This window comes from Macaca fascicularis, chromosome 7, assembly GCF_037993035.2.
Source record: "Macaca fascicularis isolate 582-1 chromosome 7, T2T-MFA8v1.1".
Classification (NCBI taxonomy): domain Eukaryota; kingdom Metazoa; phylum Chordata; class Mammalia; order Primates; family Cercopithecidae; genus Macaca; species Macaca fascicularis.
Window position 1 is genome coordinate 79,059,557 of NC_088381.1, and position 24,480 is coordinate 79,084,036.

General features: G+C 41.5%; 1 protein-coding gene across 2 annotated transcripts in view; it reads left to right on the forward strand.

Moving 5' to 3' along the window:
• MCTP2 (multiple C2 and transmembrane domain containing 2) overlaps positions 1 to 24,480 on the forward strand; it is a 258,463-nt gene that overhangs the window by 64,595 nt on the left and 169,388 nt on the right. For both annotated transcript variants that reach the window (XM_005560564.5, XM_073998498.1), the window contains exons 2-4: positions 1,458 to 1,971; positions 19,828 to 19,890; positions 21,082 to 21,190. In XM_005560564.5, coding sequence (XP_005560621.3) covers positions 1,510 to 1,971; positions 19,828 to 19,890; positions 21,082 to 21,190 — 634 coding nt within the window. In that variant the 5' untranslated portion in view covers positions 1,458 to 1,509. The remainder of the gene's footprint in view (positions 1 to 1,457; positions 1,972 to 19,827; positions 19,891 to 21,081; positions 21,191 to 24,480) is intronic.

Here is a 24,480-nt window from a genome sequence, read left to right on the forward strand (position 1 = left end):
GAGGCTTAGTGAAGTGACGTGCACCTGATCATACATCTAAGTAGAACACAGCAGATCAGAATTTTAACCCATGGAGTCTGTTTTGAGAAGCCAAGCTCTTAATCTTTACTTTATCTACTGAAGATACCAAGTTCATCCTGGGAGAAGCTCTTGCCATGCGCTGGTCATTAGGCAAGGGTTATAGAGACAAAGTCCTGGCTTTCAGCAGGCAAATGGCTGCACGCACCCTCATCTCTGGCTTTCTGGATTGTTCTTCACAATGATAAACTGTCCTCTCCTGGAAGGAACTGGGGTGGGGCACAACAGCCAGGGTCCTTGATTTTAGAAAACGTGTTTTGTGGAAGCTCTTGGCCTCTTTTGGCCTCAGCCAAACGTGGCAAAATACAAACAGGCCAGGTTTCAGTGACTGCCCATCCTGTTCTTTTTCATACTGAAAGGATTTATTATGAGGCATGTGGCACATAAAATAAGGGTTATTTCTGCAAATTTGATTTTGATTTGATCCCTGATGAGTTCAACCTGTAATATCCCAAATCACCACTTTCCTCCGCAGCATTTATGCTACTCTGTAATTACGTATTTACTGTAGGTGTGGAGCATCCTTATCTCTCATAACCAACTGTTAGCGAGTGACACTCTCTCATTCGCATTCTCAGGCTAAATCTTGGAAGCTTGCTTTTCTAAAGGGCTTCGTTATAGGAAGTTTGTCATTTCTTCTGAATACGAACAAAGCTCACATTTTTATAAATGTTTATTGCTCTAATCACCTGTATGTGAATGTAAATTTGAAAGATACTAGATGGAATCCCAGTTGATAAGGCCATGGTTTTGTTCTTCAAAATGTACGCTTAATTCTGGGAAGGAAGTTGACATGGTTAAAGAAGGGATCTGCAATCCACAGTCTGCTAGGTTTGCGAAGTTTTGTTACAACACAGCCATATTCTTTCATTTGGGTATTGTGTCTGTCTCCTTTGATGTCACACAGCAGAGTTGAGTAGTAGCGACAGAGACCATCTGGCCCACAAAGTCTGAAATATTTAATAACTGGCTCTGCACTGGGACTGTTTGTTGACCTCCGGTTTAGAGAAGTAGAAAGTCCCCACCCCTTGATCATACTGAAGAACAGCTGCTGTTAGTGTTCTCGTGAATGTCTTTAGCTCTGCCTTCTCTGGGGAGGAAACAAGAAAGTTATCTTTTCATGAAGCATTTGTTTTTGGTGCCAACCTTATAATCTCATTCGTCATTTTAATATTTCTACAATTGCTCTGATAAAATTCTTTTAAAAAGTTCTTTAAAAATGCTTTTCCCAATATTTATACAAGTTACCAATCAAATGTTGCAGTCTTAATCGCTTTTTGGAAACTAAGATTTTTGAGTCATATTTCCCACTTTGATGTGCCTTACTGCCACCATGAACGTTCATTTTTTTTTTTTTTTAAATATATTCCGTTTTATAGGAGTCACTGAGGCGTATTCTTGAGAAGTGGCTTCTTGGGTCTTCATGCAGCCATGGATCTGGAAAAACCATCTGTTTGGGGCTCATTAAAACAGCGGACCAGGCCATTGTTGATCAACTTGAGCAAGAAGAAGGTGAAAAAGAACCCAAGTAAGCCCCCAGATCTAAGGGCAAGGCATCACTTGGACCGCCGCCTAAGCCTCTCGGTGCCTGATCTCCTGGAGGCTGAGGCCTTGGCTCCAGAGGGCCGGCCTTACTCCGGGCCACAGTCTTCCTACACCTCGGTGCCCAGCAGTCTGTCCACTGCAGGGATCTTTCCCAAGAGCAGCAGTAGCTCCTTGAAACAGTCTGAAGAAGAATTGGATTGGAGCCAGGAAGAAGCCAGCCACCTCCATGTGGTGGAAACAGACTCGGAGGAGGCCTATGCCTCTCCTGAGCAGAGGCGGGTGTCCAGCAACGGCATCTTTGATCTTCAGAAAACTTCCCTTGGAGGGGATGCACCAGAAGAACCAGAGGTGAGAACAGAGCTGGGCTCTCATTTTTTTTCTCTTTCTCTCCCTATCTCTCTCTCTTTCTCTCTTTCTCTCTTTCCCTCTCTCTCTCTCCCTCTCTCTTTCTCCCTCTCTCTTTCTCCCTCTCTCTCCCTTTCCCTCTCCTTCTCTCCCTGTCTCTCCCTCTCCCTCTACCCCCTTCTCCCTCTCCCCCCTTCTCTCCCCACCTCACTCTGTCTCTCTCTCCCTCCCTCTCCCTCCCTCTCCCTCCCTCTCCCTTTCTCTCCCTGTCTCCCTCCCTCTTTCCCTGTCTCCCTCTCTCTCTCCCTGTCTCCCTCCCTCTATCCCTGTCTCCCTCCCTCTCTCCCTCTCTCCCTGTCTCTCTCCCTCTCTCCCTGTCTCCCTCCCTCTCTCCCTCACCCTCCCTCTCTCCCTTTCTCTCTCTCCCTCCCTCTCGCCTTCCCCCTCCCTCTTCCCCTTCCCCTTCCCCTCCCCTTGGAAAATTTGGTTAGGAGTTATTTTCGTGGTTAGCTCAGATGGGGAGAATGTTGTTTACAGGAATTTAAATTAATGCAATATTGATTGGACCCGGTGTTCCCATTAGTTTTAGGATTGACCTCTGGGCATTTTAAAGCTATTACAAATAACTCTTCCAGAATACTTTAGGACATTAAAAGCCATATTGGATGAATTCTCTTTTATCTGTCTCCTGGCAAAGAAATTAAGTGCATAACTTTTCCTGGAATTTTTTTTTTTAAGTGTATGTTTGTCTCTCTCACTACACTGTTGCCCAGTCATACCTGTAGACAAACCGTGCATATGATTACTCCTAAGAAGTGTATGAATGTACGTCCCCATTTGACTGCCTAAGGATTTGAATTTCCTTCTGTTTTACACGTGTGTGTGCACTTACCTGTGAAGGACTTCATATGCATTCTTTTAAAAAAAGTTAACAAAACTTTAGTATTTCAATACAATTAACCAAATATAGTGACACAAATATTCTATTTCAAAGGTGAGTATAATTTAAATTAAATCCCCAGATTACCAACTCATGATTTAAGTGACTGATGTAATTAATTTTTTTTAAAAAGTCTGTCATTACTGACACTGAAGTAGGTTTCCATGTTGAAGTAAGGGGTTACTTTTTCTGTGTTCCAGGTAAGTGTTACAATTGCATAGGAAACTGGTTGTTCAACTTGGATTTTTAGTTTCACTTTTAGAAACAAAACTAATTGCTTATTCCATATATTGGGGTTTCACTGGAGAAGGGACCATGGATGTTTGGAGGCTATCATGGCCTTATGTGTTAGCAAGCATTACTGTATTAAGACACCACTACTCATAAATGACTTTAACTGTTTTTTTATTTGGCATTACATTTTATAAAATCCATTTGGTAAACTTTTTTTGACTTTATAGTTATTTATAAATTTGAAATACATGTTTCTACTAAACAATATGCAAATGAAGTAGATCATTAAATCAGGTCAGTATACAGAAGGTAACATGTTGAATTATATAATAAAGTTAATCTTCATCTATGTTTTCCTGACCAGAAAATACAAGTGGGCTTCTTGGCTTTGATATGCTAACATTTTCATACTCAGAAGGAATTTTTTTGAAGCAACTGCTGTTAAACGATTTAGAACTTTTATTGTCATGGCTGGGCACGGTGGCTCATGCCTGTAATCTCAGCACTTTGGGAGGCCAAGGCGGGCGGATCATGAGGTCAGGAGATTGAGACCATCCTGGCTAACATGGTGAAACCCCGTCTCTACTAAAAATACAAAAAAATTAGCCGGGCGTGGTGGCGGGTGCCTGTAGTCCCAGCTACTCGGGAGTCTGAGGCGGGAGAATGGCACGAACCCGGGAGGCGGAGCTTGCAGTGAGCCAAGATCGCACCACTGTACTCCAGCCTGGGTGACAGAGTGAGATTCTGTCTCAAAAAAATAATAAAAAATAAAAATAATAAAAATAATTTAATAATAACTTTTATTGTCTTTGTTGACCAAACAGAAATATTTGATTGCTACTCTAGGCCAGGCAGTGTGAAAGTTGCTATTGGAAATAGAGGTGGGTAAGAAAGTGACTCTACCCTCCAACTATGATTTTCTGGGAGATCATACACTACAAAGCAGAGCATAAGAGCCAACTGGATATCAGAGCTGTACCTGCAAAATGTTTCAGCCTGGTCTCCTGGCAGCTCATTGGAAGGAGGGGATCAGTGTGTGGAAAATGAAAGCATGTTATCTGTGGAGCAGTGTCCAAGTTGGCACAGAGGATAGTGTGCTTGCCAGGTGATGAAAGCTGGTGATCACAGGCCTGAAGTGTGGATGGGTGCTGTTGGGGTGATGAGTGTTTTGCTCTACCTGGATTGGAGGCTCTGGGAGCTTTGTGGTGTGATGTGTGTCTGGAAGGGTGGGCTGGTCCATGATAGTAGATGAGGGGTTGATGGGTTGGCTGTTTTATCTTCTGCAGGCTAAATCCAGAAAGCTTAGAATAGGCAGATTCCTTCAAGAATAGGTTATTCTGGTCATTTGATTTTCCCTTTTAATGCGACCATTTTTTTAACCTTTGTTCTCAAAAATGAATCTTTTGCTCCTCTTTTTCTGACCTAGAAAGTACAAAACAAAGACCAAGACTGATTCTACCGTTCAGGGTTGAGGTTCTCACTACTTAAGTGCCATAGATTTGCTGGGTGTGACATGCTTGCAGAGGACAGAGGGACAGGAGTGCTGCTGATCAGACCCCTAGGATCCCTTGCAGTCTAGGTCTGCCTAGCCACCCCCTCCTCAGTGGCTCCTCCCCTCAGTCCTGCCTGTTTGAGCTGGGCCTGTCCCACTACCCAGTCTGAGTTCCAAAAGTGAAGAACTTGGAGTCCGATATTTAAGGGCCTGTCCCACTGCCAGTTTATCACATGGTACAGAAGAGGGGCTCCCTTACTTACCTTCTCCACTAGGCTGTGTTAATCTGGAGGATTGGCGTGGCTGGGGAGACACATTTGTCTTTGTCTTCTAAGAGTCTAGCTTCATGCCTTGCACATAGCACATAGCGTGTGCTCAGCTGTTATTTGTTTAATACAAAAACAATGATAGCAACGTGTGCATTCAGGTTACTTGGGTATTTGTTCCTGTTTTTCCTGTGAGTTTTCTTTGGTTTATGATTTAATTAAAATCAACATTTGTGGTTTTTGAAAAACTCAACTTCATTATATATGATAATTGAAATTAGAGGTTCAGGCAGGTGTAAACTTTTTAGTTGAAATTTGATGTTGATTTTAACTCTGAATTTATCATTTCTGGTTTTTTTTTTTTTTTTCTTTTTAACGAAGAGGGAATTCCTGCAGAATTCATGTCACCTGAGAGTTTGGGAATTGGTTCTTCTGTATTATAGATCTGGCTTATCTGTTTCTTCCTAGTTAATAGCCAGTGACTTTCTATACCTTTTGTGGAATGGGGAAGAAATGAAGAAGAAGGAAGGAGCTGGCATGTGGCAAGCCTGGTGTAGAGCAAGGATAATCAGATTTTTGTCCAGTGTTCTCAGTTTAACTTACTTTGCTTTTAGCTTTCCAGTGGGGTCAAGCAAGGAGTGAGCATCTGTGGCCTGAGGGACCCCTAGGACTTTGCCTCCTCTGTTGTGTACCAACGCTGCTCTGGTGCCAGGTTAAGCCTGTGACAGTGGGACAGGACCTCAAATATCAGCAATGTCTGAATTCTACAGTCACCTCCAGGCTCACCAGCATCAGCAAAGAAAGTGAAGTGTTCGTCTACTGTTATGGGGGAAATGGAATGATGGGGCAAAAGAGGAAAGTAAGGATGAGGGGCAAGAAAGAAGGAATGTGAGAAACAGGACAGGCAGAGCCTAAAATATTGCAAGTGCCAAATCCAGCTGTGAAACCAAAAGGTGAGAATGTACGCTTAGAAGAAAGGATACATTGCTGGAAGAGGATTTAGCCAGACTTGAGCTCTGGATCCACACCCTACTGGATGTCTCATAGGAACCTGCTTTCAACTTGTCTTGACAGAATTGATTTCTTGGCAATATCACCATTATTCACCTAGTTGTTCAAGCCAAACACCTGTGAATAATGGGAGACTCTTACTTTCCCTGCTTTTCATGTTCTGTGGGGTCATAATTTGTCAACTCACATGTTTCCTCCTCTCTTACCTACCGTATTAGTCCATTTTCATGCTGCTGATAAAGACATAGTGAGACTGGGCAAATTACAAAAGAGGTTTAATCTGGACGACTTACAGTTCCACGTGGCTGGGGAGGCCTCACAATCATGGCAGAAGGCAAGGAGGAGTAAGTCATGTCTTACATGGATGGCAGCAGGCAAAGGGAGAGAGCTCGTGCAAGAAAACTCCCTGTATTACGGTTCTCTAGAGGGACAGAACTAATGGAATATACATATATATATTCTATATATATATATATGAGTTTATTAAATATTATCTCACATGATCACAAGGTCCCACAATAGGCCATCTACAGGCTGAGGAGCAAGCGGACCAGGTTCCAGAACTGAAGAATTTGGAGTCGGATGTTCGAGGGCAGGAAGCATCCAGCATGGGGGAAAGGTGTAGGCTGGGTGGCTAGGCCAGTCTCTGTTTTCACATTTTTCTGCTTGCTTATATTCTAGCCACACTGGCAGGTGATTAGATTGTGCCCACCCAGATTAAGGGTAGGTCTGCCTTTCCCAGCCCACTGAGTCAAATGTTAATCTCCTTTAGCGACACCTTCACGGACACACCCAGGATCAATACTCTATATCCTTCAATCTAATCAAGCTGATACTCAGTATTAACTATCACACTTCCCCTCATAAAACCATCAGATCTCATGAGACCCATTCACTATCATGAGAACAGCATGGGAAAGAGCGGCCCCATGATTCAGTCATCTCCCATGGGTCCCTCTCACAACATGTGGGAATTATGGGAGCTATAAGATAAGATTTGGGTGGGGACACAGAGCCAAACATATCGTCTACCTCATATTCATTCTGTTCTACTGAAATCCTTCCCATTCTTCAAGGCCTAGTGGAAACCTTCTCTGTGGTGCTTTTTCCAACTGTGTGATGAATGCAATAATCAGCCTGCCTTCATTTTCATAGCATGTCATTTTTACTCTGAGCACTAACCTCAGTCTGTTTTGTGGAGAAATCTGTAGAGAGAAGGGATTACAACAGGAGGAGGAGGTAGAGAGGGGAAGGCAAACTGGTCCTGGGCAAGGGTGTCACTGAGTAAGTCCTTGAGAAAGTCTGCATGCATGTACTCACTGTCCAGTGGTCATCTAGCTCAGAGGACTGACTCATGATAACCAAATGGTTATGAGTCTGAGCTATAAATGATAATCACAACTAATTTGCCATGAGAATTAAATACTTTAAAGACTAGGCTGGATGTGGTGGCTCATGCCTGTAATCCCAGCACTTTGGGAGGCCAATGCGGGTGGATCACTTGAGGTCAGAAGTTCAAGACCAGCCTTGCCAACCTGGTGAAATCCTGTCTCTACTAAAATATGCAAATTAGCTGGGCATGGTGGCACATGCCTGTGGTCCTAGCTACTCAGGAGGCTGAGGCATGACAATTGCTTGAACCTGGGAGGCGGAGATTGCAGTGGGCTGTGATTGTGCCCATGCATTCCAGCATGGGTGATAGGGCAAGATGCCATCTCAAATAATAATAAAAAACTAAATACTCTAATGTTCTTTCGATGTAAACAGCTCATTCTTCATTTTTGTCAAATCACACAGAAAGTCCAATCATAATTAATGCCTACTTCATTAACCAGTTAGGAGAAATTATTATCTCAGGGCCTGGAAATACTTGAAATGCATTTCCTCCCCACAGTCAGCCTTTAGGAGAAGTCACATGAGAATTGGGAAAATTGGTGCAGGGATTGGCACACTGCAGGGAGAATGCATGGGCTCCCTGCTGAATGGCATTTCATACACCATCCATCTCACAATAAGTACTGAGCCACAAATTAGAACTTGACATACTCACACTTTGTCTGCTAGGGCCACCTTTATCCATCTCTCTCTGTGAGCCCACTTAGTCCAGGAAGCCTGGATTTTAACGTCCTGTGGCATAGGCTCTCTCTCCTTCCTTCTGAACAAGTCCAAACTTTTATTGAGGCTTGCTGGCATGACCTCTCCCTTTTTCTGATTGATACACTATTTCATTAATTGTATGTTATCACTTCAGTAAGGCTGATATCTTATCATGGTGGCCTGGCACCCATATCGTCTCCTTTAGGTGACTTTGTATGTCTGGATGCTGATGGATAAAGAGTCATTGCTTAGATTGAGTTGTGTCCCCCAGACCAAGTTCTTATGTTGAATCCCTAACCTTTACATGACTATTGAAGATACGGCCTTTAGGAGGCGATTAAGGATAAGTAAGGTCAGAAGCGTGGAGCCCTGATCCAATGGAACTGGTGTCCTCATACAAGAGAAAGAGACACTGGAGGTCTCTCATTCTCTACCATGTGAGGACACAGTGAGAAAGGAGTCATCTGCAAGGCAGGAAGTGGGTTTCTATTGTTTAAGCCACCTAGTCAGTGGTGTTTTGTTATAGTCGCCTGAGCTGACTAACTCTGGTCTTTTAACTCTTTTAGCCTCAGAGGACGATCTCATTGCTCTTCACCAAGACTTGTGGCTAAAGAGGAGGTGAGAGCACCATAGACTACTGCCACATACCAATATCACCACACACATACACACACATGCGGATATATATGTATGGGAGTGTGTGTGTGTGTGTGTGTATATATATATATATACCGTTATATAGGTGTTTGTGTATACACACCCAGTTGTTTAGCAGTCAGTCTCTCTTGTTAAAGTATAAGCTCTTGAAGAGTAGAAATGTCATTTTTCTTCTTCTCTCAGCCTTTCTGCAAACCTTGTTTATATGGTATGCATGTATATTGATTCATATTATCACTGTAGTTGACTTTCCAACCATTGCCAAAGGCTCGAAAAGTCATGACAAATTTAGTTGCATTGGGGAAGGGTGATACATGGAGTCCCTAGGTGGTTAGGGCCCTAAAGAAAGGAGTTTCCAAGTGTCAGACTAAATGTGATGAAGCTAAAGTTAAGGGAACTCGGAGGAAGAGGAACTTATTTTTTATTTTTTTTCTTATCTGGTTTTTTCCTCCTCATGTTCCTCCTCTAGTCAGCATTCTCCTAGTACTTATTTTACAAGACGCTTTTAACATGCGTTGTAAAATTAGCTAAGTATTTAGAAAATGCATATGGTCTATTCTGGTTCTTGCTGTAGGTGCTGATGGGGAAACTGGGATTAGACACAGACACTGGAAAAAATGACCAGCAATACCAACCACTCTCTACTCAGTGCTAGATAACCAGTTGAGATAAGTGGGGGAGGTTATTCTGAGCAGCGTGGTCAGGAAAGGCTTGAAGAGAACTCCTTTTGAGAATGAGTAAGACTCAGATAGGCAGAGAATAATACAGATTAGTTAAGTTTGTCTATGGGGCTCAAAAAATATGAAGGCCTTAGCCTAGTACCTGGCAGTCACAAGCACCTAACAAGTGCTCACTGCCATGATTATGGTTGTATTCATTAGTGTTTATAATTATTTTTAACATTGCTTATTTTTCAGAATGACATAGAAGTTTGGGGAATTTTAGTGACTTGTTTAATGTCATCCAGCTAGTAAGTGTCAGAGACAGGATCTAACTCCAGGACTGTCCGAATCCTGGGACTGTGCACAGAACTATGTGTATAACATGAGTTTGGAAGTACAATTCTGCAAATGGGAGAACTCAGAACTGGAGATCAAAAAAAGTTGATCACAAAAGGAAGACATTTATTTTTCTGTGTCCACTGTGTCCTTTTAAACACAAGGATAATTATCAAGATTGAATGGGCTCATTGTCATGGTCAATAACTAATAATTATGAAAGAAAGGATCATTCTCCCTTCCCATAATCCATGTAATTCCACAATGGGGTATGTCCTTCCCTGACATTTCATTTGGCAGTTGGAGTTGTGAATAACTAGCTTTGGCGCGCGCTTACGTGGGTGAGTTGAGTGATTTAGAGAAGTTCCCCAGTGAGATATTTCCAGAAATTGCTTGGCAGCTGCATAGTTTCAGGTTAGGGATCACAGAGAAGCAGAATGAAAAACCACAGAGGAGAGGAAAGGACCTCCAGGTTGCAAAATTAAACAAGTACGTCAGTTTCTCTACACTTCAATGACGTAATTTTTACTATTTTTCTGTGATCTTGAAAGTCGTACCTCAACATGTGATGGTGTGTCAGCCACAACCCAGGGTCCATCATGGGCACAGTCTCCCTGTTCTTCTTCCTTCCCTTCTTTCCTTTGCACCTGTTAAATGCCTGCTTGTGTTGATGCAGATCTAGACGCTAGGGAGACAGTAGTCAACAAAATAGAAAAAAGTTGCCTCCCTCATGGAGTTTCCACTAGGAAAGGTGGCATGCTATAGATATAATCAGAACATAAAGTGTCATGGAGAGAAAGAAAGCAGAGTAGGTGCTGGGGGTGGGAGGTGTTATCATTTTGTACAGAGTGGTCAGGAAGGACCTCTTCCGAGAAGATAACCTTCACTCAAAGATATGGAGGAGGTGAGGAAGTGGATTGCGTGCATAGCTAGAGAAAAGCCTTCCGGAAAAAGAGAAACAGCAAGCATAAAGGCCCCAGGATAGCAAGAGTGTCCCTGATGTTTCAGGAAGAGCAAGGAAGCAGTAAGGCTGGAGAAGAGGCAGTGAGGGGCCAATGAGAGGAGATGGCAGAGAAGTGAACAGAAACCACATCATGTAGGGCATCATGTATCCTGCCAGGCAGCTCTAGCTGACCATCGCAACTGCTTAGTGCACTGAATGAGTGGGATGCACAGGAACCCCATGGGCTCAATGCTGCATCGCTCATAGGGCAGAAGGAATCGGCAGAACACGGGCAGTGCTTGCTGTGCCTGCTGTAGACACTGGGTATGGCAGTAAGTCCAAGCTTTGCCTTGGACAAAAGGTATGGAGAAATGGCGCACAGGCTGCTGGGCTGTGTGCAGAGGGAAAATGGCACCATCCTGAGGCTTTGTCAGCCAGTCTCTGACTTTGTCCTAGTCACTTTCGGTGGGGAATGTTGGAGGGAGCTAAGAAAGGGAATCAGATTACTGACCACCTTCATCAAATTCTTTTCATCCATTCTTCCCAAACACATAGGCTGTTTTATGACTATTACTAATATAATTAATAATAATAAATAATAGAATAGCAACACCAATCTAATACTACTTACTGAGGGTTTATGTGTAAGGAACTCTGCTAATTTCTGTATAAATATTATCAGACCACATCTATTTGGTTTCCTCTATATACAAAGAGCCCTCGCACAGTGTCTGTCTGAGAAAAGGCTTTCAGTGAATACCCATTGAGTGATTTAATTATTCTAACAACCTGTAAGAATCTGTTTTGACTCATTGAGAGATGTTCCCATGTCTTGAATTTTAGGTATATTTTTCAAGGACAGAAAGCTAGAAAGTAGCAGAGGTTTTTATGGTTTTAGATCTAACATTTAAGTCTCTAATCCATCTTGAATTTATTTTTGTATAGGATGTAAGGAAGGGATCCAGTTTCAGCTTTCTACTTATGGCTAGCCAGTTTTCCCAGCACCCATTTATTAAATAGAGAATTCTTTCCCCATTTCTTGTTTTTCTCAGGTTTGTCAAAGATCAGATGGTTGTAGATGTGTGGTATTACATCTGAGGGCTCTGTTCTGTTCCATTGGTCTATATCTCTGTTTTGGTACCAGTACCATGCTGTTTTGGTTACTGTAGCCTTGTAGTATAGTTTGAAGTCAGGTAGCATGATGCCTCCAGCTTTGTTCTTTTGGCTTAGGACTGTCTTGGCAATGCAGGCTCTTTTTTGGTTCCATATGAACTTTAAAGTAGTAGTTTTTTCCCAATTCTGTGAAGAAAGTCATTGGTGGCTTAATGGGCATGGCATTGAATCTATAAATTACCTTGGGCAGTATGGCCATTTTCACGATATTGATTCTTCCTATCCATGAGCATGGAATGTTCTTGCATTTGTTTGTGCCTTCTTTTATTTCACTGAGGAGTGGTTTGTAGTTCTCCTTGAAGAGGTCCTTTACATCCCTTGTAAGTTGGATTCCTAGGTATTTTATTCTCTTTGAAGCAATTGTGAATGGGAGTTCACTCATGATTTGGCTGTTTGTCTGTTATTGGTGTGTAAGAATGCTTGTGATTTTTGCACATTGATTGTGTATCCTGAGACTTTGCTGAAGTTGCTTATCAGCTTAAGGAGATTTTGGGCTGAGACGATGGGGTTTTCTAAACATGCAATCATGTCATCTGCAAACAGGGACAATTTGACTTCCTCTTTTCCTAATTGAATACCCTTTATTTCTTTCTCATGCCTGATTGCCCTGGCCAGAACTTCCAACACTATGTTAAATAGGAGTGGTGAGAGAGGGCATCCCTGTCTTGTGCAAGTTTTCAAAGGGAATGCTTCCAGTTTTTGCCCATTCAGTATGATATTGGCTGTGGGTTTATCATAAATAGCTCTTATTATTTTGAGATATGTTCCATCAATACCAAATTTATTGAAAGTTTTTATCTTGAAGGGCTGTTGAATTTTGTCAAAGGCCTTTTCTGCATCTATTGAGATAATCATGTGGTTTTTGTCTTTGGTTCTGTTTATATGCTGGATTACATTTATTGATTTGCATATGTTGAACCAGCCTTGCAGAAAACCTAGGCAATACCAATCAGGACATAGGCATGGGCAAGGACTTCATGTCTAAAGCACCAAAAGCAATGACAACAAAAGCCAGAATTGACAAATGGGATCTAAATAAACTAAAGAGCTTCTGCACAGCAAAAGAAACTACCATCAGAGTGAACAGACAACCTATAGAATGGGAGAAAATTTTTGCAATCTACTCATCTGACAAAGGGCTAATATCCAGAACCTACAAATAACTCAAACAAATTTACAAGAAAAACCCCATCAAAAAGTGGGCAAAGGATATGAACAGACACTTCTCAAAATAAGACATTTATGCAGCCAACAGACACATGAAAAAATGCTCATCATCACTAGCCATCAGAGAAATGCAAATCAAAACCACAATGAGATACCATCTCACACCAGTTAGAATGGCGATCATTAAAAAGTCAGGAAACAACAGGTACTGGGGAGGATGTGGAGAAATAGGAACACTTTTACACTGTTTGTGGTACTGTAAACTAGTTCAGCCATTGTGGAAGACAGTATGGCGGTTCCTCAAGGATCTAGAACTAGAAATACCATTTGACCCAGCCATCCCATTACTGGGAATATACCCAAAGGATTATAAATCATGCTGCTATAAAGACACATGCACACGTATGTTTATTGCGGCACTATTCACAATAGCAAAGACTTGAAGCCAACCCAAATGTCCATCAATGATAGACTGGATTAAGAAAATGTGGCACATACACACCATGGAATACTATGCAGCCATAAAAGGGATGAGTTCATGTCCTTTGCAGGGACATGGATGCAGCTGGAAACCATCATTCTCAGCAAACTATCACAAGAATAGAAAACAAAACCCCTTATGTTCTCACTCATAGGTGGGAATTGAACAATGAGAACACTTGGACACAGGAAGGGGAACATGACACAGCGAGGCCTCTTGTGGAGTGGGGGGAGTGGGGAGGAATAGCATTAAGAGATATACCTAATGTAAATGACGAGTTAATGGGTGCAGCACACCAACATGGCACATGTATACATATGTAACAAACCTGCAGGTTGTGCACATGCGCCCTAGAACTTAAAGTATAATAATAATAATAAAAAGTAGCAGAGTTGGGACTGATCTTTTGGATTCCAGAGCCTTGTTCACTACCATGTACAGCTGCCTCCTGGTCAGGTGAGGTGTACTGTTTTTGTATTCTGTTGGCACAGGTGTGGTACAGTGAAAAGAGCAGCATACCCAGGTAACTCAGAGGAAGCCTAATCCAGAGTGCTCGCCAAGGCCTAACTCTCCAGCTTTCCTGTGATGGCCATTTAGCCACCGGGCTCTGCTTTCCTCTTTGCCAATTGGGGAGACTAATGACAGCCTGTGGACTTGTTTTAAGAAGTTACGATGAGTATAAATTTTACATTAGAAAGTGCTCAGCAATGTACAAGCAACCATTTTTTAAAGTATCTCCTGTTAATAAACATGCAAAAAACTTATAGCAGGTCAGTGGACAAATATTGCTGAATATGCAAAGTTTTAGAGTATTTCAACAGGGCTTGGTAAACTTTTGTTTTTATAAAGGGCCAGAGCTTTGTAGGCCACAGGTCTCTGTCACAACTACTCAAGGTGAGGTCACATGACATTAGCCATAGACAACACAGGAACAAGTAGACAGCGGTGTATTTCAGTCAAACTTTATTTGTAAAAGCAAGCGGCGGGCTGGTTTGTCTCATGGGATGTAATTTACTGACTGTTTTATACCATCATATACTTGAGCAAGGTATATGGACACACATACACGATTCAAATTTTGCTATTAGATTAGACAGTCAATATTGCAGGGTAATCACTTTTAGAGACCAGTCTTGGAGATGAGAGAGAATTAAATTTATACACCTTGATTGCATGATCCATAACCTCCTGAAAAGTGGTATAAAAAATAAGAACAGACTTGGCCTTTTGGTAGGCTTGATTGTCTTCTGAAAACACCTTCCAGTTTTGACCTCTCATTGCCATGTAACTCACTTTTCATTCTATCACTGTGTCCAGTTGCTGCTTCATGGTTAGTGGAGCCGTCTGATTCCTTTGGCTTATTTTGTAACTTCCTTTTTCCTCTAGGTGTTTGTGTTTGTGACTCCTGTATTCTTAAATATATGTATTGTAAATAGACAAGATATGGGTTACAGATTAAATATGCAGTATGTATACATTTATATACTTTAATGGGGCAGTTTATAAAAAGAATTCTATTGATTTGTTCAGCCAACTTTGTACTCTTATTTAGCTTTTCTGGATGTGGGTTTATGTTTTCTTCCTCTGAAATTTAAACAAACAGTGACTGCTTACATAATTTTTAATTTGGCTTCCTGTGTGTGCCTCGCAGTAAGATCCTTCAGACAGCCGCATGGGAGGTGGTATTTGTACAGGATCACATTTAGTGTATATTGAAAGGAAAATGTTTATTCACAACAGCGTCTTGCCCTCAATATCAAAGTCCTTGGTGATTAGAGATTTTCTTTTAAAATAATTGATCTGCCATTCCAGTATCTCCCCATATCCTGCTGAATTTTAATATATTTGCATCCTTATGGATGGAAAATCCACATCTAAAGGGAATGCAAAGTATGTATTACCTTCCCATAAATTTCAATTTAGCAAGGCAGAAGGGAAATATCAATGCAAACTTGCTTTTATTTAAAAAACACTAATGAAAAACACTTATCTGAAAGGCAATAGTGAGAGCTATGCAAGGGAAGACTAATCTCGTAATAGCGCTCATTCCAAGATGTTAAGACTGTGTTTCTGAATGGTAGAATGTAATTAGACAGTTTTGTCATATTGAGATGTATTAGCTTTGATAATATTTAAAATTATTTCTCTTCCTGAGTATGTACTTGTACAAAATTTGTTTGAAATGTTGAAATGATGCTTATTAGGTAAACAATCAATAGATAGTACATCTCTAGAATGGAATACTACTCAGCAATAAAAAAGAATGACGCAGATGACAACCTTTATGGATTTCAAATGCATTAAGTTGGGTAAAAGATTCCAGTCTCAAACATTTAAATACTGTATGATTCCAATGATATGATATTCTAGAAAAGATAAAACTATATGATGAAAATATACAATTACTTGCCGTGGGTCTAGAGTTGGAAGATTTGACTACAGATGGGGGTCAAAGTGGGATAGCACAGAGGCATTTTTTGGGTGGTAGAACTCTTCTATATTCTGATTGTGGTGGGAGTTATACAAATATATATAGGTGTTTAAAACTATGGCAATGTACACATGGAAAATGTCAATTTTACAGTGTGTTAATTTTTTTGAGTAAAATTTTTTTTTGAGAAAGGCCAAGCACAGTAGCTCATATCTGTAATCCTAGTGCTTTGTGGGAGGCCAAGGTGGGAAGATCACTTAAGGCCAGGAGATAGAGACCAGCCTGGGCTGGTGTGTGACAATTATGGTGGCTGTGGGAAGGCATCTCTATAAAATTAAATTTTGTAATAAAATTTATAAAATAAATTATTTTATAAAATATTTTATAGCATAATATATAATACTATAAAATATACCTATTTTAAAATTTTTATATTCTAAAATATTTATAAAGTAAAACAAAACTTAGCCAAGTGTGATGGTGTACACTTGTAATCTCAGCTACTCAGGAGGCTGAGGCAGGAGGATGGCTTAAAGTCCCAGGAGGTTGAGGCTGCAGTGAGCTATGAACATGTCAGCAGTGTACTCCAGCCTGGGTGACAGAGGGAGACCTTGTCTCAGAAAAAAAAAGAAACAACAAAACACCTCAAAACAAAGAAAGACAACCCACAGTACTTGGTTACATTTATACGGAACTTTTTTTTTTTTTCTTGAGATGGAGTTTCACTCTCTTGCCCAGCATGGAGTACAGTGGTATGATCTTGGCTTACTGCAACCTCCACCTCCTGGGTTCAGGTGACTCTCCTGCCTCAGCCTCCAGAGAAACTGGGATTACAGGTGCACACCACCACACCTGGCTAATTTTTGTATTTTTATTAGAGATTGGGGTGGGGGGTGTTTTGCCATGTTGGCCAGGCTGGTCTCGATCTCCTGACCTCAGGTGATCCACCCACCTTGGCCTCCCAAAGTGCTGGGATTACAGGCATGAGCCTCTATGTCCAACCTAGGGAACATTTTTAAAAAATCTAATAATAGTGGTATTCTGGGGTATTCCTGATGAAATAAATATTAATTTTGCTCTTCTTAATGAAAAAGTAAGTTACTGATGTAGTTTCTAGGTTTACAAAACAGGTGAAAATAAAGCAACTTCTACTCAATGAGTAATACCATAGGCATTATGCAAGAGTGTGGGCGAATATCCAAAGTTATGTGTCCCCCAGCGGCTGTAACTCCATCCTCCTGTGCATATGGAACATTTTGCTGTTCTTTATGGTAATCACTTTCCTATCTTGGTGTTTATATATGGTGTGTGACAGTTATGGTGGCTGTGGGAACCATAACTTTAAGTTCTGTGACTTTTCTGTGAGTAAAACCAGCCATAATGTTGAATTAATGTCATTCCTCACATTGAATTTCCTTGTTGTTATAAGTGGAAGACTTATCACATATTTGAATAAAAGCTCCGTTTTCATTTTTGATAGCATGTTAATGATGGTGGTTAGGTGGATTAATTTTGTCATTTAATTAACATCGTCATTCAGTACAGTGAGGCCAACTTGGGAGAATATATATGGTCCAGTCTGAGGGGTGATATGGTTTAATCGTACCTCTGTTCACTCCTCCACTCGAAAGTAGAAGATACAAGACCATCATTATCCTTGGCTAATGACATAATACTTTAATCAAAAGTGTTATTATCCACTTCAGGAGATCCCAATAGTTTTGTGGAATTATCTTCAAAATGGGATTGGTTAAGTGGAGCATTGATTCAATTAATAGAACTGGAGACCATAGCATGTGATTTTCAGGCTTCAGAGCATCAGCACCAGTTACTCTTGGCTCTGCATGTGAAGGCATGGTTATTGGTACCAGAAATCAGGCAGAATGATTGCATTTGATTGCATTTCTGGGAAATGATAGTATATGATATAAAACATATAGAAATCTATTGATATTGGGAAAGTCAGTAAGTTGAATAAGGTTCTGATTATTGTCATCAAGTGGATTTCAGAGAGTACTGCCCAACTCACCTGGGGGTCCTTTTATACATAACACGTGCAGGAGATACCAAGAACTAAAGGAGAGGTTTTTTGGCAAAGGACCTGTGGCCTCTTTTCTTGTCCATCATCAAGCCACATTGAGAGTTAGGGCTGTTTTCCTGCCTAGGCCTTGGTGGTACTTTCTGGGTCAGAGGCATATAGTGGCTGAAGTGCCAGGGTCCTAGAAAAAGCCTGGGTCTGAAATCACTCTTGATCCTGTGTGAATTAACCTGAACTGAACACAATGTATTCACAGTCTAGGGACATTAAACCTGGGACTGATGGGGAAAGAGGCAAGGGTAAGAACCACAGATTACAAGAACCTCAGGGCCTCTGTTTGTCCTAGCCCCATGAGGCTCCATGCCTTCTTGTGCTGAGGGCTCGTTTCTGCCCGGTTGCAGCCTTTCTCGATGTCACTGCATGCAGAGGCAGTGGGCCAGAAAGCCCATCCTTGTTTGCAGCTCCTCACCATTTCTCGTGGGTGCTGAAGATTTGCCCCCGCCGTCTGGATGTTTTGTGGCTTCTTGAGGCTCCACTTGGAGAGAGCGAATGTGTGTCTTGGAAGGTAGCCTGCCATCAAGCTGGATCTCTGAGTCATGTCCAGGTGGTTCCTGGTGGTCACTGTGCATGGAAATGACTAATATCATCAGTGCCCCTACCCCCAGTGGCTCATGGTTTCCTAAGCAGTGTCTCCAGGGCTGCCTCTCATCTCCTAATTGGCCCATAGCAGTGAAGTTATGCAGTCATCTTTGGAGGGGAAATCCCCATGTTTTTCATGGACGCAGTCAGTCCTGGCTAATGTGCCAAACAGGAACATCCTCAAATTGCTGGGAGGCCATTTGCTCATGTCCCCTCCACTCTGCCTCTCATTGCAGGCAGCTGTCCTCACATTTAGCCCAGAAACTCTGTTAAAGTTCCAGAAACAGATAAAATCTTCTTTGTGCATATAAAAGCTGATACAACTGAGGAATCTGTGCCCCATACTAACTACTGCATGATGCAGGTGTCATCGCCCTGTGGACTCATTTCCGGGGTATGAGAAGCATTTTAAAATTGGGAAACATAGGTGCTGGGCACGGTGGCTCACGCCTGTAATCCCAGCACTTTGGGAAGGCGAGGCAGGCAGATCACAAGATCAGGAGTCAGACCAGCCTGGCCAATATGGTGAAACCCTGTCTCTACTAAAAGTACAAAAATTATCCAGGTGTTGTTACGGGTGCCTGTAATCCCAGCTACTCGGGAGGCTGAGGCAGGAGAATGGCATGAACCTGGGAGGCGGAGGTTGCAGTGAGCTGAGATCATGCCATTGTACTCCAGCCTGGGTGACAGAGTGAGACTCTGTCTTAAAACAAGCAAACAAACAAAAATAACTGGGAAACATAGACACCTCTCATTCTGAGGTCATCTGTTCAGAATTTGCATTTCCCAGTTTTGGTTTGGTGATTGAACAGTTTGCTAGCCCCATGAAGGCATGGCTTGAGGAGGGTCTCACAGATCACACTTTGAAACGTTTTCTTCCTAATAGACATGCTCAGTTCTCAGGATCCTGAGCTGCCCGTTTCACGTCGGAGGCTGGGAGCCAGGCTAGCCCACTTGGGAGGGATCTGGCACAGTGGCTCTGCTGCCCCACTGCTTTCCCTGGGAACAAAGTTATTTGCATGCTAAACACCTGGGTGAACTAGGGATGCCAGTGCCCCAGCAGGTGCGTGCAGTTCCTCTTATCCAGTGACTTAGGTGGCAGAGGACACAGCTGGATTGACACCTCTGAATCCACGTCTCCTCCTTGCCACACAAACCGGAAGGCAGCCCTCACTGAAGCTGCATATGCAAATATCAGATTTCCAAAGGGAAAGACCTGATAGAGCGTATCTTCCTGAGTTGGTATTAATTTGCTTTTATAAAGCAGATTTTTTTTTTCTTTTTCTTCACAGAAGCTATGTGGAAGCAGTGACCTGAATGCTTCTATGACATCTCAGCGTTTTGAAGAACAATCTGTGAGTGGCATTCCTTAAAAAGAAACATTAAATGTTATAGATATTTCTCATCAAATGTTGGGTTTGTATTTCTTTGCCTCTTTTATTGCTAAAAAAAAAAAAAAAAAAAAAAAGCCAAACCGTATCCACTTACAAAAACAGGCCTTGCAAATTTTGGCTGGAGGAGATTAATTCACTGTCTATTGATTAGGCAGACTGGGATAGATTCTTCTAAAAATACAGAGTAACTATGAAATTGAGTGAGATAGTAAGGGAGATAAAGCCATTCTGAAGTGCTTTGAAGCTTTCAAAGGAAGGCTGTCAAGGGTGGCTTAGCCACAAGATCGATTAATTGAATGTCCAATAAGTGAATGATAAATGATCTTATCTGCCCTTTCCCTTTAAGGACAGTCAAAAGTTTGAAATGGCTCAAAAATTTAATTGGGTTCATGTAATAAATATTCAAAAACAGACTTGAATTCTACAATATGGCCTGCAGGAGTTGATGCATTTCCGGAGGAGGAAGTGACTGAGTTGCAGGGAGGTGAGACTGTGGGGATTAGAGTAAGAGACACTAAGAGTGGGTGCCAGAGAATGAAAAAGAAGGGTGGAAAAGCCGGGAGAGCACTGGACAGAGACAATGTCCCTTGGCAACCCAGGGAAGGAGCATGTGTCAGGTGGACATGTGGGCTTGCGGGGGTATCAGCTGAGTCCCCAGAACTGAAATTTTACTGCACGTGGAGGAGGTCTACAGAGGTGATGGGGGTTGGTGGGAAGGGTGGAGAACACGATGGGGCATTTTACATCTGAACTCAGAAGTCGGGGCACATGTTCTTGGGAACCAGCCCTGCAGCGGCACTTCTTCCTCCTGTTGCCTCTCTTGGGACTGTACCCTGAGTTTTATAACAAGGGATCCTGCAGTAATTTAATGAGGGTATTTCAGAGGTTGGTTATCTCATTCTTGGAAGGTTAACCTTGCAAAGATGTAATCATATTTGCTTCTGAATTCTGATAAAATCACACTGGGGAGCAATGTAAGGGACTTGTTAATAAAGCAGGGTAACCGAGTTGTCGTCGTGAGGAGGAGTTGGGGATGACAGTTGATCTTCATAGTGGCCTTTCTTTTTTCCCTCCAAAATTAAGAAGTATTTCTGAAATTCTCTTGCTTGGGCCCAAGACATACTGTCTTAACTGCCTTCTCCATCTGTGCAGGTACTGGGGGAAGCCAGTGATGGTTTGAGTAACCTCTCCAGCCCTTTTGCGTATCTCCTCACCATACACCTGAAGGAAGGCCGGAACCTGGTTGTCCGAGATCGCTGTGGTAAGACCTGGGTCTGTTATAGTGGATGCAGGCTGGAAACTTCTTTCTCTCTGTCCTTGTATCAATACTGTCAGTCAGGCTTTGACATCATAGCATGGTTTAGGATAGACAGTAGCTCAAATCCAAGTCTCTCCAGGTATAAGACATTTGCAGTGAATTATTTAAACACACCAAGCCTTACTATTCTTCTTTATTATTAAGCGATACTATATAATGATACTAATAATCACATGAAGTTGTTTTAGAATGGAATGAGATAACTCTGATAGCATTATGCCTGGCATATAGCAACTGTTCAAGAAAATGTTTCCTCAATCCTACTTTAATTATTCATGAGAAAAATGTGAGCCCATCCTTAGTATAAGGCCATCCAATGTACACATTGACAGAAACGCCTTTGAAACACCTGCCTTCTGCTTTGAAATCTCACTGGACTCCCTCTAATAGCTAGTGTCTGCCTGTGCTTGTTTTATTTACCTTTTACAAGTCTCTGTACCTAGCCATAAATATATACCTGTGCATTTTTAAATTAACATGGGTCTATAATGTCCATATTGTTCTGCAATGAACTTTTTAAAAAAAATGTACAGGTCTTCAAAATTGACCATGCTTTTCCATGTACATATATTGCCTTTATTTTAAATACTATATTTATTCCATAGTATGATGTTTTGTTTATCTGTTTCTCTACTGATGGTAGCTATTTTTTTCCTTCTGTCTCTGCACTATAAATGATGCTGTAATGAACATATCATATATGTTTCTGTGCACAGATAAGGCTAAACCTTATATTAAAATGGCGTGTGTTTAAGAGCAGACAGTGGAGCCAGACTGCCTGGGCTCAGATCTTGGTGTCTCTGTTCATTGCTGTTTGATGTGAGAAATGTTGCTTGACCACTTGATGCCTTGGGTTGTTCATTTGTAAAACGGATAGTAAGGTTAACCTACCTTATAGGCTATTGGGAAGGTGGCAGGAATTAACTTATATAATGTCTAGTTTTCTATTGAGTTTTTTCTTCTAAATTTTTATAATTCTTCATAATTTTCAGCATTGACATTTGTTATGTGTTGCAAATATTTTTCTCCCAGTCTGTTGCTTATCCTTAATTGTATGACCTCTTTTGTCCTTCAGAAGTTTTTCATTTCATTGTAGGCAAATATATCTGTTTTTTCTTTATGATCTTTATTTATTCATTTGGTTTAGTAGTTGAGGCCCTTTTATTCTAAAGAGTTCTTTTTCTTGCTTCATTTCTTAGACAGTTTCTGCTGGTCCTTCTCTATGGTGTTTTGGAACATCTTTTCAATAAAGGAAGGGTCTATTGACTCTTAGATCTGTCTTCTATGTCTCTTAGGTTTTCTTTTTAATTTTTCCCATGACGTTTTCCTCTCAGGAAGAATTCTTCAGCTTGATCTTCAGCTTGCCCATTTTCTTGTCAGTTGTTTACATTGTACTCTTCTGTTTACCAGTTATGGTTTTCATTTTTATAACCTGTTTTGTTTGATGATCCCATCTCTTTTTGAGAATAGTAAGTATTCATTTAAAATATCCTGCTTGCTGCGGTGTTTCTTGGATGTCAGTTTAATGTATTGACTGTCTCTCATTTAGGACGTTATTTTCTTTTACCTGTTTGATTCTCTGAAGCGGGTTGCTTATCATTTTATTTGTGTGTTTCTGTTCCCGCATCTGTGGATGTTATTTTTGCTTACTGTGTCCTGCAATCAGTGATGATGAGGAGACCTGGGCATGCTGCAGGACAGGGTGAGCCGGTAGTTCAGGCTGGGTTCTTCCCATTCCTCCTGGTTATCACTTGCCACTTAAAGCTTTTCTGTCTGCATATGCCTGTGCTATCTGCTTCTGCTTATCTTCAGATGCCTTTGCTGGACATTGCTCAGCCTCAAGGCATAGGACAGTGTTGGCCCATCCAGCTCTCTTTCTGTACTGAACCCACCAGTCACACTGAGTTGCACTGGCCATCTTACCTGCTGCCTCCAAGCCTGGAGCATTCCTGGCTCACCTGCCACACGCCCTTCCACCCTCCTACCCTCCCACTCCACCACTACCCGGAAATATCTTTGCTATGACTCTCTACTGCTCATGTCTCTGGACATGGCTTCTTCCATGAACTGATCTCACCTGGCTTTCATCTTTCAGAACTGGATGAAGTATGGCCTTTTTTTTCTGAATCAGAATTTCTCTTCTGTCTCTCTTGCTCATGTTTTTTCAGATGTAGCATTTTAAAATAGTGAAAAAATTATTGCCTACTTGTTGGTAAATAGTTTTTTAAATCAAAATCATACTTTCTGTATCAAGTGTGTCCTTTCTCATTTCTATTATTATTATAAATGTATGTATGTTTACAGCTGCATCTCTTATGTTCTTTTTAATGGTTTGGGGCAGATAGCATTTGATGCCTGAAATAATATCTAAAAGATGTAATAATAAACCAATGTAGGGGGGGCTTCCCACAAATATCCTGATTCTTGTCCTGATCCGACATAGTGTCCAGTGGTTACTTTTGTCAAAAATGATTGTTATCAAATTCATTTTGTGACAGTTTCTCTGGTGATCAGAAGAGTGTTCTAGAGAGTGTGTTTTTTACATTACTAGGAAGAAAATGTTCTCAAGCTACCTGTCCTGTTTTAAATTTATGGAATTTCTTCAATTTTTTTTGTTATTTATTTATTTATTTATTTATTTATTTATTTATTAGACGGAGTCTAGCTCTGTCACCAGGCTCGAGCGCAATGGTGCAATCTCAGCTCACTGCAACCTCCGCCTCCCGGGTTCAAGGGATTCTTCTGCCTCAGCCACCCGAATAGCTGGGATTACAGGCATGCACCACCATGTCCAGCTAATTTTTGTATTTTTAGTAGAGATGGGGTTTCGCCAGGCTGGTCTCGAACTCCTGACCTTGTGATCTGCCCACCTCAACCTCCCAAAGTGCTGGGATTTCAGGCGTGAGCCACCATGCCCTGCCAATAGTTTTTAAGTTTCGGGACATATACAGGCCCTGGACCTCTTCTGTGGGCTAACTACTCCTTTTCTAGCTTTCTCCATTTTTTTTTTTTTTTTTTTTTGTTCTTTCTCCCTCACTGGTGTCAGGCAACACTATACTTCTCTATCAAACTGATGCAGTTACAGCAGATTCCTAGTAGATGGTCAGTGCACTGATTAGATAATGAAGTCATTGCACACATCAGAAAATGATACAATAGGGCTTACGTGCACTTGCTCCATATCTTGCTGTTTGAAGACCAAAGTCTGCTCTAACCCCAGCCATTGTCATTTC